The sequence below is a fragment of the Globicephala melas genome, chromosome 4 (assembly GCF_963455315.2).
Source record: "Globicephala melas chromosome 4, mGloMel1.2, whole genome shotgun sequence".
Lineage (NCBI taxonomy): Eukaryota > Metazoa > Chordata > Mammalia > Artiodactyla > Delphinidae > Globicephala > Globicephala melas.
In genome coordinates this window covers 8142604-8160154 of record NC_083317.1, presented here as the reverse complement: position 1 = coordinate 8160154, position 17551 = coordinate 8142604, and the positions used below count along the sequence as shown (strand labels likewise).

The following is a 17551-nucleotide window of genomic DNA, read 5'->3' as shown; positions in this document are numbered from 1 at the left end:
CTCTGCTAAATTACTGGTAATGGTTTTCTTTCCTTTGGTCTCTGTTCTTTAGTGATCCCATTTTGGATTTAAGTATTTTAATGCAGGTAGAAAAGCTTTATTTTTTAATGATTCTCTTTAGTATTCATCACGGAGAGCAAAAAGTAAATACACATAACACCACTGATGAATTATCTGCTGTTGCTCGTGGCAGCTAAACACCAACTGGAAAGGTCTCTCTTGGGACAGATTGTGGGGTCAGTGTTATTTATACCAATTGGCCAGAACCCTCAGCAAGGGTTATTGTTCCTGAGGCTACAGTGATTTGCTTCTTTTTACCTTATTACCCTCCCTCAACAGTTTCTGCTTTTAGAGATTTCTCATTAAAAATGAAGTTTGATTAGAATCTTAAGGCAAACGCATATTTAACCTGTTGTTACCTTGCAAAACAACATGTATGTAGGGGAGTTTCTATTGCAGAGCTTATTCTAAGGGGAAAATGTTTATCAAAAAACACTTTAAAAGAGACTGACGGCTTTTAAGTATTTAGATCAGCAGTGCAGACAAAGAGAAGTGGCTTTTGGTCTTTATGTTTCAGTGTAGCAGTTGCTTTGAATAGGGGTTAATCACTTGTAATTGTCCTGTGCATTTATGTGCAGCAGCATCTGCACATAAAGTGGTTTTCTTTTGCTTCAAAGAAGTACTGTTTTTACCTTCCTCCTGAATAAGTTATCTTCCTGGTTAGCTTTAATTTGCTAAGAATGTTCCTTTGGAGGTTTTTGCTCTTGACAAAGCCTTCTTAGCGTACTTGGTATGTGTCTTTCTTGCTAGTTGTGCCACTGTTACAGACTGAATACCAAATTCAAATGGGAGAGGAAGCCTCTTTGAGCCTGGCACAAGAATGGCAAAAGAACATGGCCCCAGAACTGGAGTGAACAAACCCAGTCCACAGATGGAGGCAGGTTAAGGGATTGGCCCCATTACTGTGGATCTGATCCTGCACTGTGGTGGTTTATTGATCAGACCTGATTGATTTCAGTAATTCTGAATCATTGTATATTCCTAAACAGAGAAATGTTAATAGATTTACTATATGTAAATTCCAATAGGATTTTTTTGAAATTTGATTTCCTTTTTTCATTTGATGTTCTTGTTATTGATAGCCTTGTTATTTTTCTTGAATAAGTTTCTTTGATTTTCATTGTTTTTTAAAATATAGTGAATAATTATGTAACTGAAACTTATAAAAATAACTTTTTAATCTCCTTTAGCTTTTTTCCCCAAAATTTTTTAAAGGATTATTTTCTGAGGGGTAAACAAAATTTTATTTATAGTATCATTGATTACAGTTAGCCTTTCTCAGATTTAATATGAGTGTAACATATTTGTTGGGGAGATGTCAAGATCAGTTAGAAGTGAAGTAGTATTTTGCTTTGGGAGAAATTTTGGGAAATATTTTTTTCAGATAAACATGTACAAGTACTTCCTTATAATAACTTATGTAAATTTTTTCCAAGTTATTTCTCTCAGTTGTTAGAGGAACATGGTCCCTTGGACATGAGTAACAAGATGTTTTCTGAAGAATATGAGTTTTTCCCAGAAGAAACTCGACAGATACTAGAAAAAGCAGGTGGTTTGAAATCTTTTCTCCTGGGATGTCCTCGTTTTGTTGTGATTGACAACTGTATTGCATTGAAGAAAGTTGCGTTACGGCTTAAGAAAAAGAGAAAGAAGAAAAACATTAAGACAAAAGTAGAAGAAATTTCGAAAACAGGAGAGTATTTACGAGTTAAACTACCGCTGAATCCAACTGCTAGGGAATTTAAACCAGATGTGAAATCCAAACCAGTGTCTGACTTATCTTCAGCACCAGCTTCTGAGGATGTGAAGCCCCACCTTACATCTGCTAATTCTCCCCAGTCACCTTGTGAAGCTGTGAAGCCGAAACTAATTTCCGATAATTCTTCCAAATCAGTTTCTGAGGATGAGAAGCCCAAAGGGGTGTCTTCTGATTCTCCCAAACCAGTCTCCGAGGAGACAAGTCACAAACATGTCTCCTCTAATTCTCCCAAACCAGTTACAGAGGATGTGAAACCAACCTATTGGACTCAACCCCAGTTGGTCACAGGATACTGTACGTATCTTCCCTTTCGGGGATTTGACATGACCCAGACACCACCAGCGTTTATAAATGTGTTACCGACTTTGCCCCAGTATAGCATTTATGCACCTCTGGCCAGAGTTTCTTCTGAATATCAGCTGCAAAGATCAATACCAGTGGTGCCGTCTTTTGTAGCCAGTGACATAACAGAAGTGCGTTTTGAGGGCCATCATTTCAGTGCTGAGAATGCCCCTGGTAACCAGATTGCCTCTGAAACACAAATCCTTCAGGAATCTTTGGAAATACCAGTAAAGTCACAGTGCATCACGGATGGTGCTGATACAGCCCAAAGTGAGTCTAACAGAAATGATGACCACTGTGGAAATTCTGCCAAGCAGGAAGTAAATCCAGAAAGCACCGATGAAGTAACAGATATTCCACATACACAAATGGTTGCTGTACAGGTAAGACTGAAAATAGAAAGCCTTCTTAATACTAAAGTTAAATTTTCCTCATTTTTCATTGCCATTATATTTACTAAAATTCTTTAAAATGATGGACTTTATGAACCCTTTTGTAGGGCGTGACAGGTAATGCCAGAAGGAATTTTTGGGTTTGGTAAATAACATCCTTCCTATCCAAGTTTTGCACCAGTTGAGAAATAAGATAGTGGAACCAGCAGATGGAGCCAAAACATCACCTTGATAATTAATAAAAGTATGGCAGGAAGATGTGGCTGTTTCTGTAGAGAGTGCATGTCCTAAGAGTGAAGCCCATGACATACCAGCTTCCCCACCTAGTTACAGCAGTGCTGGACTAGAAGGCCTCCTAACTTGGGTGCCTGCCCCTAAGACATAGTGCATGGAGAAGGAAGGGGAGAACATGCTTTCTGCATGGGCAGCTCCCAAGAAAAAGAAAAAAGGAAGAGTCTGGGCTACACGTGCCCAGTTCTCCTACCAAACCAGGGGAGGAGTGAGGGAGTTAAAAGACACAACCAGATGGAGAGAAACAAGAGAGATGTGAATAAAAGTTCCTTCCTGACAAGCATGAGAATAAGCTAAGGTTTCTCTGTAGTTAACTTCATCAGGCATGAATTCATTAAATCCTTATTGGTTATCCTCCTACTCATTAAGTTTTTTGCTTTCTAGAAAACTTTGAAGAATTATGTTAACAGTAATGAACCCAAATCATTTTCACTTTTACTAATTATAAATGATCACTTTTTCCTGTTACAAATATTTGTAGAAAGCATAGAACATTATCTAAAGTGGCCAAAAAAACCTTGAAAAAGTTATGGGCACGTTTCAAAATGTTATTACGTGATGGATTTATTTTACTAGTGCAGTTGAGATAGACTGAATGTATTTGTTTTGCCCCAAAGGTGTCTCGGAATATAATGCATCAAGAAGTCAATACTGAGCCGTATGATCCTTTTGAGGCACAACAGGTGAGTCAAAATCATATTAAACTGTTTAAAGGTTTAATTTTCTTTACTTTTAACTAGATGGGAATGACGAACTTAGAACTATTTTGAAGCCAGTTATTCCATACAAAACATAGAATAAGCTTTAGAACATACCAAAAAATTATTGTTTTGTTTTTATTGTTTGAATTTGGGAAGGGGAGGCAGAGGAAAAGGTAAGTTTTTTCTAGCTTACTGATTGTGAAGTATAACAGCTTTATTGTTTTAACTGGTATAATGAGCCTGTATTAATTTATAAATAAAAACTTATTCACATGAATAATACAGAAATTATTATAAAAACTTTCACCACTTGAAGAATGATTCAATTAGAAAATCTATTAATATAATTACTGTGTTAACATATCTTAAGAGAAAAGTCATTTGATTGACTCCATAGTTGCTGATAGGGTATTGGAAAAAATTCAAGTTTTTTTCTTGACTAAAACTCATAATCAAATGGGAATAGATGAATACTTTTCAACATGCTTGTATCTTTCTTAAGCCAAATGCGTCATCTTGCTTAAAGGTTATATATCATCATTAATATTTATTATTATCCTGGAGATATATTAGCTGAAAAAATCAGATAAGAGAAAAAAATAAGATTTTAAAGGTGGAGGTATAAGTATCATTATTTACAGAGGCTAAGACTGTGTCCCTGGAACATCCAAAGTGATCAACCGAAAACCCAATACCAAAATGTAAGATAATTCAGAAGGTTGATTGGATAAAATTCCTTTCCATATATAAGCAACCCATTGCAAATTATATTAAAAGAAAAGATTACATTTTCAATAGCATCAAAAAGATAAAATATGTAAACCTGTGAAAAAAGACTTTAAAATGCTACTGAGACACACAGAAGACTTAATGAGAAAATGTTCAGTGTACTTGAATAGGATGACCTATTATTAAAGAGATTGGTTCTCTCTAAAGATTTTACTTTAACACAGTCTCAAAACAAACATGAACAGAGTGTATTAGTTATCTATTGCTGCATAACAAGCTACCTCACAATTTCTATGAGTCAGGAATGGAGGAGCAGTTTAGCTGGGTCATTCCAGATATTTCTTATGAGCTGCAGTCAAGGTGTTGACCTTGGCTCAAGCATCTGCAGGAGTAACTGGGACTGGAGGTGCTACCTCCAGGATGGCTCATTCACACGCCTAGCAAGTTGGTGCTGGCTGTTGGCAGGAGGCATGAGTTCCTTGCCTGTGGACCTCCACCTAGGGCTGCTTGAGTGTCCTCCTGAGGCCTGGCTTTCCCCAGAGTGAGTGATCCAAGGCAGAAGTAACAGTGGCTTTCATGACCTACTTTAGGAAGTCACAGTGTATCGCTTCTCCTGTATTTGTCTTGGTCACATAGACCAACCCACCAACCCTGATACGTTGTAGGCGAGGATTATACAATGGCATGAATACCAAAAGGCAAGGATCTTGGGGGCCACCTTGGTGGCTGGCTACTGCATAGAATTTATTTGAAACTGGACAGATTGATTCTAAACTTCATATGGAAAAACAAACATCAAGAATGCCCATGGAAAAGAAACTATAAGAAGGGGAGTTGTGCAGGTAGGTATCAAAACATAATATAAATCTATACTAGCACATAAATAGACCATTAGACTAAGAATCCAGTAGAACAAAATATAGAAATTTAAGGTCTAATAAAAATGCTAGCTGTTGGTGAGCAAAAAGTAGATTATTAAATATGTGGTGTTAGGAGACGTGCGTTGCCATCTAGAAAAAATTAACTTGGATCCCTACCTCATTCCATATACCAGAATAAATTCCAGGCAGATAAAATATTTAAATATTAAAAACTGGACCTAGAAGAGTACCTAGAAGAAAAGGAAAATTTTTAAAATAAGATTAATGAACAGCAGGACAGAAAAGTATTTGTGTATATGTGTTTACACACACATGTACCTGCACATAACATATATATATGTATGAACAAATATAAACAGCATCAAAACACAAATGACCAACTAGGAAAATTATTTGCAGCATAGGACAGAGAACTAATTTCCTTGCTTAGCATATGAAGTTGCTGTAAATCAATAAGGAAAAAATTAATATTCTGACACAAAAATGGGAATGGATGGGAATAGACAATCTGCAATAAAAGAAATAAGGATAATTTTTAAACATATAAAATGGTGCCCAACCCCAATGGAAGTAAGAAAAACAATCATTTATACATTATCGAAAGAATATAAAAATGTAAATTTTGGGGGAAGGCAATTTGGAATTTATCTGTGTTCATATATGTGTACAGAGACCAGTGAACAGGATATTTGTATATTTGTTTTATCTGTATTTATGTCAACAAAAAATTGAATACAACGTGAATATCCATCGATATTCACTAGTTAAGTGAATTATGGTACATCCATATAATGAATATTACTCTGTCATTTAAAAATGAAGCAATTCTATGATCACTGGTTAGGAGTGATTTATAATATCAGGTGTGTAATTAATTAGGAATAAGTAAGGTTAGAACTTCATCTTGCCTGCTACTATTTTTACAAATAGCTTTACAGTTTTAGCCAATTATAAAATATAATATAGAGCCCTTAAATTTTTTAATGAACAATACTGAAAATTATGAAAGAGAAATTGAAAATTATCTACATTCCCATCACCCGTGTTAGAATTTGATGTGCAGCCTTCCAGGTTTTATTTTAACATTGGCATTTAAGTTAGCAGTGCTTTTTATTTTATTTTATTTTATTTATTTATTTTAGCAATGCTTTTTAAAAGATGGTATCATACCATATATGTTACATTTGAAATTTTCAGTCTTAATATATTGTGGACTTTTTTCCATGTCAGTAAATACCAATTTTTCACCAACATTTTTAATGCATACTTGGTATTCCATTATATGAATTCATAGATTATTTGACTAGATTTCTTTTGTCGAACATTTAGATTATGTTAGCTTTTCATGCTTACAGTGCTGTGGTGAACATTGTTGTCTGAATATGAGTGTATACCAAGTAGAATGAGTGGTATTGAGTTCTTACACTACTTAGCTTTAACCAGGTATGCTGTGTTGTTTGAGCCAGTGTTTTTACCCTCATATAAATATTCTCATCAGTATTGGGATAATTCACGAATGCTTTCTTAAATTAGCTCTTAGTTTCAAGACCTTGACATTAGCATAGTTGATTGCTGGTTTCTCAACCAGTGAGACTTAAAATTATCCCCAGCACGGCTGCTTTCTTCTGGGAATTTGAGAAGTTGCCTGTCTTCTCTAAACCTTGGTTTCCTGATCTTTAAAAACTGAAAATAACATACCTCTTACACAGTTGTGGTGAAATTTAAGTATCATAACATAGAGATGGCATATAACTTGCTGCCTGTCTCTGTTAGCAATTTGGGGCATATGAATTAATTCATAATACTGAGTTGCATTGTGATCCTTTTGCTGAATTGAGACTGAAAACAGAAATAACTAAGATCTAAAACTGTAAAGGCTTGCTTGTGGGTCATAGTAAGGTTCACCATTTAGTTGATTATTTAAATACGGGCTGTATTCGTAGAGCTGAACTTTCAGTCTGGATGACAAAAACTGAGACTCTTCACAGCAAATTGGCACGTATGGTCACCTTGGCCACAGTGCATGGTTCTCTGATAATTTACAGAATTTCAAAACCTTGATTCCGTGCTTTTTTACACTTGGAAGATGCTAAGATGCTGGGAGAGGTGCAGGAGATGGGGAAGATGGACCAAGTTTGTGCCACTGGGTTAGATTTCCAAAGCCTGGCTGCCAAGGCCCCTCGTATCTTGGTAGAGCAGTTACCTGCAGCTGGGAGGAGTTGCCAGCATCAAACAGGTGCTTCTTTCAGACACAAATGTGTGATTGTTGCCAGTCTTAGCAGTATGAAAGGCTTTAAAAAACTACATAAATGCTACTCATTGTTTGCCAACATTTCACATTGCAGTATGACTTCTGTTTGCTTTTTTTTGTTTTTGTTTTTGTTTTGTTTTGTTTTTGCGGTACGCGGGCCTCTCACTGTGTGGCCTCTCCCGTTGCGGAGCACAGGCTCCGGATGCACAGGCTCAGCGGCCATGGCTTACGGGCCCAGCCGCTCCACGGCATGTGGGATCTTCCTGGACCGGGGCACGAACCCGTGTCCCCTGCATCGGCAGGTGGACTCTCAACCACTGCGCCACCAGGGAAGCCCTGTTTGCTTTTTTTTTAAGCTGTCTGGGAGACAGTTACATAAATGTAAATAATTTATTGATACTATTTTAACTCGTCTTTTAAAAATAGCAGCAACTATCCATTTGAAACACTATAAAAGTAGGGCCAAAATTAATATGTCCTGTTCATATCTAAAATATGCATAAATTTGCAGTTTTTAAAGCTGGTAAGTAGTTCTTGATGTTAATTGTGGAGGATGACATTCACATCAAACTGTTAATTTAATATTGGACTCTTCTAAAACAAATATTCAGAGCTAATTATGGTACATATTGACAAGTTTCCTTGTGAGTTCCAGTAATATGAATAATTTTTTTTTTAAAAAAAGAGCTGGCTTGGCACTTCTCTGATGGTCCAGTGGTTGGGAGTCTGTCTTCCATTGTGGGGGACACGGGTTTGACCCCTGGTTGGGGAACTGGGGTCCCACATGCCGCGGGGCAGCTAGGCCCACACACTGCAACTACTGAGCCCGTGCGCTGCAACAAAAAAAGACACCACATGCCGCAACAAAGATCCCACATGTCACAACTAAGACCCAATGTAGCCAAAGAAATAAATAAATAAAGAGCTGGCTTTGATAAACAGTGTAATGGGTTTTTAATTCTTGAATTATTGTGACATTTCCCTTGTAAATTTTCATCTGCCATATATTCTCCTTTGTTTATTTTAAGAGACAGTTCAGAATAAGATCAGAAATAGGCTTTTAAAACTACTTTTAATAGATAATTTTGTATTATACTTTTAGGGGAGTATTTCACAGATTGAAAAGGAGTACCAAGTTTTACAAGAGCAGCTTAAGGAAGCATGTGAAAATTATGAGCAGAGAAATATCAAGGGCTCAGAAGAAACCAAGGATTTGGAAGAAAAGTTGAAAAGGCACCTAGAAGAAAACAAGGTAATCCTATCTGAAACCCTCTTTAATAGCATGCGGTATCATTAGGAGAATTGTGCTCGTGTAGCCTCAGTTAGCTGGGCTACTGCATTGTTGGCTAAACAAAAGGAATCTTTCTCGTTGCCTATTTCAGATTTCTTTATGACATATTAAAGTAACAGTATTTTTTTTGCAGTGTTTTAGAAGCTCTACAAGTTGCAGTCTAAGAAAAGGGCTGTGAATCTGAATTTTCATATATCATAATTCAGTTTGTTTGCTTAACGAAAACTATTTTCTGAAGGAACCCTCTTGTCCTGCTGGTGGGAATGTAAATTGATACAGCCACTATGGAGAACAGTATGGAGGTGCCTTAAAAAACTAAAAATAGAACTGCCATATGACCCAGCAATCCCACTATTGGGCATATACCCTGAGAAAACCATAATTCAAAAAGAGACATGCACCACAATGTTCATTGCAGCTCTATTTACAATAGGCAGGACATGGAAGCAACCTAAGTGTCCATCGACAGATGAATGGACAAAGAAGATGTGTCACATATATACAATGGAATATTACTCAGCCATAAAAAGAAATGAAATTGAGTTATTTGTAGTGAGGTGGATGGACAGTCTGTCATACAGAGTGAAGTAAGTCAGAAAGAGAAAAACAAATACCGTATGCTAACACACATATATGGAATAAAAAAAAATGGTTCTGAAGAACGTAGGGGCAGGACAGGAATAAAGACACAGACATAGAGAATGGACTTGAGGACATGGGGAGGGGGAAGGGTAAGCTGGGATGAAGTAAGAGCGTGGCATGGACTTACGTATACACTACCAAATGTAAAATAGATAGCTAGTGGGAAGCAGCCGCATAGCACAGGGAGATCAGCTCGGTGCTTTGTGGCCACCTAGAGGGGTGAGATAGGGAGGATGGGACGGAGACTCAAGAGGGAGGAGGTATGGGTATATATATGTATAGCTGATTCACTTTGTTATAAAGCAGAAACTAACATACCATTGTAAAGCAATTACACTCCAATAAAGATGTTAAAATAAATAAATAAATACCAAAAAAAACCCAAAAGTATTTTCTGGTGACTAAGCTCCAAGTTAAATTATTATTGTTTAAATTTTTTTATCATTGTGTTCTGAATTCATGGCATTTTTTTTTTTTGGCTGCGTTGGGTCTTCGTTGCTGCACTTGGGCTTTCTCTAGTTGCGGCGAGTGGAGGCTACTCTTCGTTCAGGTGCGCAGGCTTCTCATTGTGGTGGCTTCTCTTGCAGTGGAGAATGGGCTCTAGGCGTGCAGGCTTCAGTAGCTGCGGCTTGCAGTCTCTAGAGTGCAGGCTCACTAGTCGTGGCGTACAGGCTTAGTTGCTCTGCAGCATGTGGGATCTTCCCAGACCAGGGATCGAACCTGCGTCCCCAGCATTGGGAGGCGGATTCTTAACCATTGCCACCAGGCAAGTCCCTAAATTCTTGTTTATAGTGAGACAAGTTGTGTAGCAATAGTGGTTCAGAGTGTGAGGCCTGGAGTCAGACTGACTGGATTCAGATCCAGGCTTAGTTCTATACTAGTTCTGATCTTGGTCAAGATATTTAGCATCTCTGTGCTTTAGTTTCTTATCTGGAAAGTTTGGGTAACAATAGCTCCCATTTGCCCGGTTAGATTAATACTTGTAAAGTACAGTTATCCCTCAGTATCTGCAGGGGATTGGTTCCAGGACCCATTCAGACATACCCAAATCCACAGATTCTCAAGTCCCTTGTATACAGTGCTGCAATATGGTTAGCCCTCTGTATCCGAGAGTTCCACATCTGAGGATACAGAAGGCCAATGGTGCTTAACGTTGCCTGGTGCATAGTAAGAGCTCTCTAAGTGTTGCCTGCCACTATTATTACTACTACTATCATCATCATCTTAATCCTACTACTCAGGAAATATAAAAATAAGACATGGAGCGTTGGCATACTAGAACTGTAAAGTCACCCAGAGTATCTTGGTTGAGTCTCCTGATCTTGAATTCCATTAGTTAAGATTGACTTTCAGTTACATGTGACTGGTTCTTGGAGTAATACTGATTCATGGCAAGGCCCAGTTGAATTAGTGGGAGAATGGAATTATAGATGTGAGGAAATCATGGTACATTTGTTTTTTAAGCTAAGGTCTTTTTTTAAAAATTGAAATATAGCTGATTTACAATATTAGTTTCAGGTGTACAACATGGTGACTTGATATTTTTATTAGATTATACGCCACTTAAAGTTATTACACAATAATGCCTATATTTCCCTGTGCTGTACAATATATGCTTGCTGCTTATTTATTTTATACATAGTACTTTGTGTCTCTTAACCCCCTACCCCTATCATGCCCTTCCGCCCTTCCCTCTCCCCACTGGTAGCCACTAATTTGTTCTATCTGTGAGTCTGGTTTGTTACATTCATTCGTTTGTTTTATACTTTAGATTCTACAAATAAGCAATAAAATAGAGACTTGTCTTTCTCTGTCTGACCTATTTCACTTAGCAGAATACCCTCCATGTCCATCCATGCTCTTCCAAATGACAGAACTTCATTCTTTTTTTATGGCTGAGTAATATTCCATTGTGTGTATATACCACATCTCTTTATCCATTCATCTGTTGATGGACACTTAGGTTGCTTCCATATCTTAGCTATTGTAAATAGTGCTGCTGTGAACATTGGGGTGCATATATCTTTTTGAATTAGTGTTTTTATGTTCTTTGGATATATACCCAGGAGTGGAATTGCTGGATCATGTGGTAGCTCTCTTTTTAGTTTTCTGAAGAACCTCCATTCTGTTTTCCATAGTGGCTGCACCAATTTACATTCCCACCAACAGTGTACAAGGGTTCCCTTTTCTCCACATCTTTGCCAGCATTTATTGTGCTCTTTTTAAATTTTTTTTTGGCTGCATTGGGTCTTGGTGGCTGCAAGTGGGCTTTCTCTAGTTGTGCCGAGCGGGGGCTACTCTTCGTTGCGGTGCGTGGGCTTCTCATTGAGGTGGCTTCTCTTGTTGCAGAGCACAGGCTCTAGGCGTGCGGGCTTCAGTAGTTGTGGCACGCAGGCCCTAGAGAGTGCGGGCTTCAGTAGTTGCAGCGCACAGGCTCTAGGATGCGCGGGCTTCAGTAGTTGTGGTGCACAGGCTTAGTTGCTCCACGGCATGTGAGATCTTCCCGGACCAGGGATCAAACCTGTGTCCCTTGCATTGGCAGGTGGATTCTTAACCACTGTGCCACCAGGGAAGTCCTGTTGTGTTCTTTTTGATGACAGCCATTCTGACAGGTGTGAGGTGATGTCTCATTGTAGTTTTGAGTTGTATTTCTCTCATGATGAGTGATGTTGAGCATCTTTTCAGTACCTGTTGGCCATCTTAATGTTTTCTTCGGAAAAATATCTTTTCAGGTCTTCTGCCCATTTTATAATCAGCTTGTAAAAACTGAGGTCTTTTGTACAGAGGTAACAAAGGGCTGTTAGTCCATTTAAGAAAGGAAGAATTTGTTCCAGATGTCTGAGTCAATAGCTGATGTCACATATTAAGTAGAGGAAAATGAGCTGTGGGACCTTAATCAATAAACTCATTTATTGAGATTTAAGTATGCCCAGAAGAAAAGGGTTGGTATGTAAAGGTTACTGTTATAACATTCCTTAGGACATGTTTTTACTTGGGATGAGACTGGGGAGATTTGAAGAATGAGAAGAATTGGAAGGAAGCAGCCTTTCTGCTCAGTTGCCCAGATGAATGAAGTCTTCTTGATTGCGAAGAGGGAAAAATGAGCAAAAGTAAAGCCCTGCACAGTGGCTCACAGAACACTAATTTGGATAAGCTACTTGGGGGGCTTAACAAAATAACATATTTCTGTAAACTTTGTATTGCCTCAGGAAAATTCAGTTTTCAGTTTTAATAGATCCGTGCGGGAATGCCTGTGTTCACCCGATTAAGTGCTGAGGGCAGATTTGCAGACTCAGCCACTTAATTTTAGGTGGGCATCTGGTGAGTGAGGTTTCTTTCTTTCTGGCAGAGGCTTGTCCAGCTTTATAAACTGCTGGTCTGACTGGGTCCTGTATTTGTGCAGCTCATCAAGGCTTCTTTGTACACTTGACCAAGAAATGTACAGTAAATGAGCACGCAGGGAGGAGGGCTGTGAGAGCAGCAGCTTTGGCTGGTGGGCTTGGGCTTCTGACCTGCTTTTTAACTTGGCTAAGGCTCTGGGTCAGGTTCCACGTGGTTGTATTTAAGAGTAGTCAGTCCATTTTTTAAAAAGAGCCATTATTTAGTCCCTCAAATTACAGGCCAGTTAGGTTATTAGACTTTCCATGTAAAATGTATACCTGTTTCCTAGCAGGATAAATTGCTTGTCTGAGATCCTTAGGTTGTTGTCTGCACAAGAGCAGATGAGGTTTAGTTGTGGCCACTTCTTTATTAATCATGACTATACTCAGAATTCACTTGTGGCAAATCTTTTATAAACGTAAAAAGGAGTTTCCACTTTTGTTGATCTTTCCCTTGGCCTTTGACTCTCTTAGATCACTGAGGTTATGAGCTAATACTTAAAAGTTTCTTGATCCCACATTTGGATATATTAAATACAACAGCCCTTCCCCCTTATAGAGAAGAGAGAGGCAAGCAGTAGCAAATCACGTTTAAGAACTCAGGCAAGCAGAGCAACTAAGCCCGTGTGCCGCAACTACTGAGCCTGTGCTCTAGAGCCCACGAGCCACAACTACTGAGCCTGTGCTCTAGAGCCCACGAGCCACAACTACTGAGCCTGTGCTCTAGAGCCCACAAGCCGCAACTACTGAGCCTGTGCTCTAGAGCCCACGAGCCACAACTACTGAGCCTGTGCTCTAGAGCCCACAAGCCACAACTACTGAGCCCACGTGCCACAACTACTGAAGCCTGCGTGCCTAGAGCCCGTGCTCTGCAACAAGAGAAGCCCCGCAATGAGAAGCCCGTACACGGCAGCTAAGAGTAGCCCCTGCTCGCTGCAATTAGAGAAAGCCCATGCACAACAACGAAGACCCAACGCAGCCAAAAATAAAAAAACAAAAAAAAACTTGGGCAATAAGAGTCAGACTGCCTGGCTAGTGACCCCAGCACCACCACTTAATAGCTTTGTGACCTAAAATAATTTACTCAATCTCTTCGACCCTCAGTTTCCTCATTAATAATGTAATCTCTACTTCATAGTTTTGTGAGGACTCACAGAGGTGGTTGGAAAGGGGTGGGGAATGGCCAGAGATAAGTATAGAAGGAGGAAGAATTGTCCCACCCAGAATGCTGTCATGCCCTCTTTGAGAACAATCACTTATTTACAAAGTACTTGAAAAGCGCTGAGCGTTTACAAAGCATCAGTAAGCATCTGGGCCAGCTATTGCATATAGCTGATGGAGTTTGATTATCATGAGCTAGGGATGGGCCTATTCTCTATTCCCTGCCAGAGGAAAATAGCAATTCTAAAGCCAGAGTCTCCTATTGCTTTTAATGTACGTCTCACCTGCAACCAGCAGGTTATAACTGGTTGCCATATTGCTCAAGGGCATATGTTCTTTCTTGTTTTATTAAGGTAAAATTCACCTTTAACCACTATAAAGTATACAGTTCAGTGGTTTTCAGTATATTCATCATGTTGTGTAATCATTACCACCATCCAATCCAGAACCGTTTGCAACACTCCAAAAAGAAGCCCTGTACCCATTAAGCAGTCACTCCCCATCTCTCCTAGGTCACATGTTCTTCAGGTGCTTTAATGGGGTTTGCTTATAGCTAAGATGGGGATTTAGTTGACATTGACTCTTAAAACACAGTCAAAATAATTTTGGCCCAGAATAATTTATGGAGTAGAATTTGGAACTTCGTCCTGTTTCAACAGAATCTTGGGCCCCTGCTTGCCAGAACTTCCTCAGCTCACGTCTTCATAGAGGTGGGGTTCTCCTGTTCAGTTGTTGCCCTTGCCAAGTTCAGCCTTTTTAAATTCTTTTTTTTAAGATTTTTTTTTATGTGGGCCATTTTTAAAGTCTTTTTTGAATTTGTTACAATATCTCTTCTGTTTTATGTTTTTTTGGGTTTTTTGGCCACGAGGCATGTGGGATCTTAGCTCCCCAACCAGGGATCAAACCTGCAACCCCTGCATTGGAAGGTGAAGTCTTAACCACTGGACCGCCAGGGAGGTCCCCAGCCTTTTTTTTTTTTTTTTTTTTTAACATTTATTTAGTTAGTTATTTGTTTATTTGGTTGTGCTGGGTCTTAGTTGTGGCAGGCGGGCTCCTTAGTTGCACCAGCATTTTTTTTAATCTAACATTTATGGAGCTCATGTTATGTGCCATACTGAGTTGTAAATATTTTACATGTATTATTTTATTTAATCTCAAAACAATCCTAGCGTACTAGTGTTACAGTATAGTATATAATATTCTCTCCATTTTACTGATAAGGAAAAAGGGGGCCGGACTTGCTAATGCATCTTGCTCCAAGTCCCACCAGTACTAAGCAGGAGAACAGGTGGTGAGTGTCGGGCTCCAAATACCTTGCTTTTGTCCTCCCTTAAGAGAATGTCCGTTCCACAACCAGTTGAAAAACGTTTCTCAGCATTTCATGAGCAGCCTGTCAGTTAATCGACGCCATAATAATGCCGAGTAACAACCACCCACAAAAACCTCAGTGATGTATAACAATGAATATTAAATGTGTGAGTCTGTGGGTTAGCTGATCCCCATGGGGCTTGGCTAGACTGTTTCACCTTTGGGTCAGCTAGGGCTGTGCTGTTCTTGGCTGTGCTAGAATGGCCTCAGCGGGGACAACAGGGGCAACTAGATCTGCTCCATGTGTCTTTCATCTTCCAGTAAGTACAAGGGCAGGTGAGGACAGTCACTGCTAATATCACATCAGGCAAAGCAAGTCACATAGCCAGCCCAGATGCCAGGGGTGGGGAAGAGACTGCCTCTTTAGTGAAGGGAACGCCAAGGTCCCATGAGAAAGGGTGTAGATATGGGGAGGGGTGAAGGATGGGGCTGTGAATGCCATCCCTCTGCCACAGTAGGTTAGCACCAGTAATTCACTAATGCTCAGTAATTACCAAGAGCTTAAGAGACCATCTGTGATTGGTACCTAACTCCATCTTCTGCCTTCTTCCTTACGTAATGGATAGTGCTTGTCATGTGATTTGCTCACTTCTGGACCTTTTCCCAGCACTGTTCCTTCTGCTTCAAGTGGCCTTCTTCCTCCCGAAGCCTGGCTCACTCCTCCTCACTGTTTGGGTCCAACTCGGGCATCATGTTGTTGAGGAAGCAGTCACTGACGACAGCTCAGGCTTGGTTAAACGCCCTTATTAATGCAGTGGTGATAATGAGTGCCTCACACTATATTATACAGTAATTATCATTTTGTTAATATCATTGAGATAGAATTCACATACCATAAAATTCACCCATTTAAAGTATATAGTCAGTGTTTTTACTATATGCACGCTGTTGTAGCCATCACCACAATCTTAAGTTTAGAACATTTTTATCGCCCCAAAACGAAATCTCATAACCACTACCAGTCACTCCCTGTTCTCCTCCCTCCCTCCCCCAGCTGTAGGCAAGCACTAATTTACTCTATGGTTTTGCCTGTTCTGGGCATTTTATATAAATGGAGTCATATTATATGTGGTCTTCTGTGAGTGCCTTCTTTCACCTAGCTTAATGTTTTCAGGGTCCATGCATGTACATTCATCCGAGTAACATGTATCAGCACTTCATTCCTTTTTACTGCTGAATAATATTCCTTTGTATGCTGTATCACATTTTATTTACCCATTCATCAGTTGATGGACATTTGGATTCTTTCCAGTTTGGGGCTGTTATGAATAATATTGCTATGAACATCTGAGTACAAGTTTTTCTGTGGACATATGTTTTCATTTCTTTTGGGTATATACCTAGGAGTGGAATTGCTGGGTCGTGTGCTAACCCCATATTTAAGAATTCGAGAAAGTTCCATACTGTTCCAAAACAGCTGCACCATCTTACATTCCCACCAGCAGTGTATGAGGGATCCAATCTCTCCATGGTCTCACTAATGCTTATTATCATCTGTCTTTTTGATTTTAGCTGTTCTGATGGGTGTAAAGTGGTTTCTCATTGTGGTTTTGATTTGCATTTCCCTAAAAGGTTAATGATGTTGAGCATCTTATATGTGCTTAATGTCCATTTTTATATCTTTGGAAAATTTGGAGAAATGTCTGTTTTAATCCTTTGCCCATTTATTAATTTCATTATTTGTTTTTAAATTATTGAATTAAGAGTTTTCATATATATGTATTCTAGGTACAAGTTGCTTATCAAATATATGATTTAGAAATATTTTCTCCCATCTTCCATATTTGCAACTTTATTTCTTCTATCTCCTGTTCCATGGGTTGTCTTTTCACTTTCTTGATGGTATCATTTGCAGCACACAAGTTTTAAATTGCAGTGTAGTCCGCTTTCTCTATTTTTTCTTTTGTTGCTTATGCTTTTGATGTCACAGCTGAGAAACCACTGTCAAATCCAAGATCACCAAGCACCAGGATTTACTCCTGTATTCTAGAGTTTTATAGTTTTAGCTCTCTCCACTTAGGCCTATGATCCATTTTGAGTTAATTTTTGTGTATGGTGTAGTAATTATCTTTTATGCACATTTCCCCCACCAAACTGTGATCTCCCTGAAAGTGACGACTGTTTCTTAGCCATCTTTGGATCTCAGTGTACAGACTAGGAGCTCCGCCGATGTTATCAAACAGTTGTACCTGGGCCCCTGAAGAACTGGGTTTAGTGAATTGTGTCTTCATATTCTGTCAGCCTACATGAAAGGCCATCAGGCCTGGACTTTGTGTGAAGATCGTTGCTTTATTTACTGCTAG

General features: G+C 39.1%; 1 protein-coding gene across 9 annotated transcripts in view; it reads left to right on the top strand.

The window, feature by feature from the left end:
• The window catches only part of TTC3 (tetratricopeptide repeat domain 3), a 141224-nt gene that overhangs the window by 98110 nt on the left and 25563 nt on the right, over positions 1-17551 (top strand). For all 9 annotated transcript variants that reach the window (XM_030880884.2, XM_030880883.2, XM_060297804.1 and 6 more), the window contains 3 exons: positions 1497-2544; positions 3462-3527; positions 8509-8658. In XM_030880884.2, the coding sequence (XP_030736744.2) occupies positions 1497-2544; positions 3462-3527; positions 8509-8658 (1264 nt within the window). The remainder of the gene's footprint in view (positions 1-1496; positions 2545-3461; positions 3528-8508; positions 8659-17551) is intronic.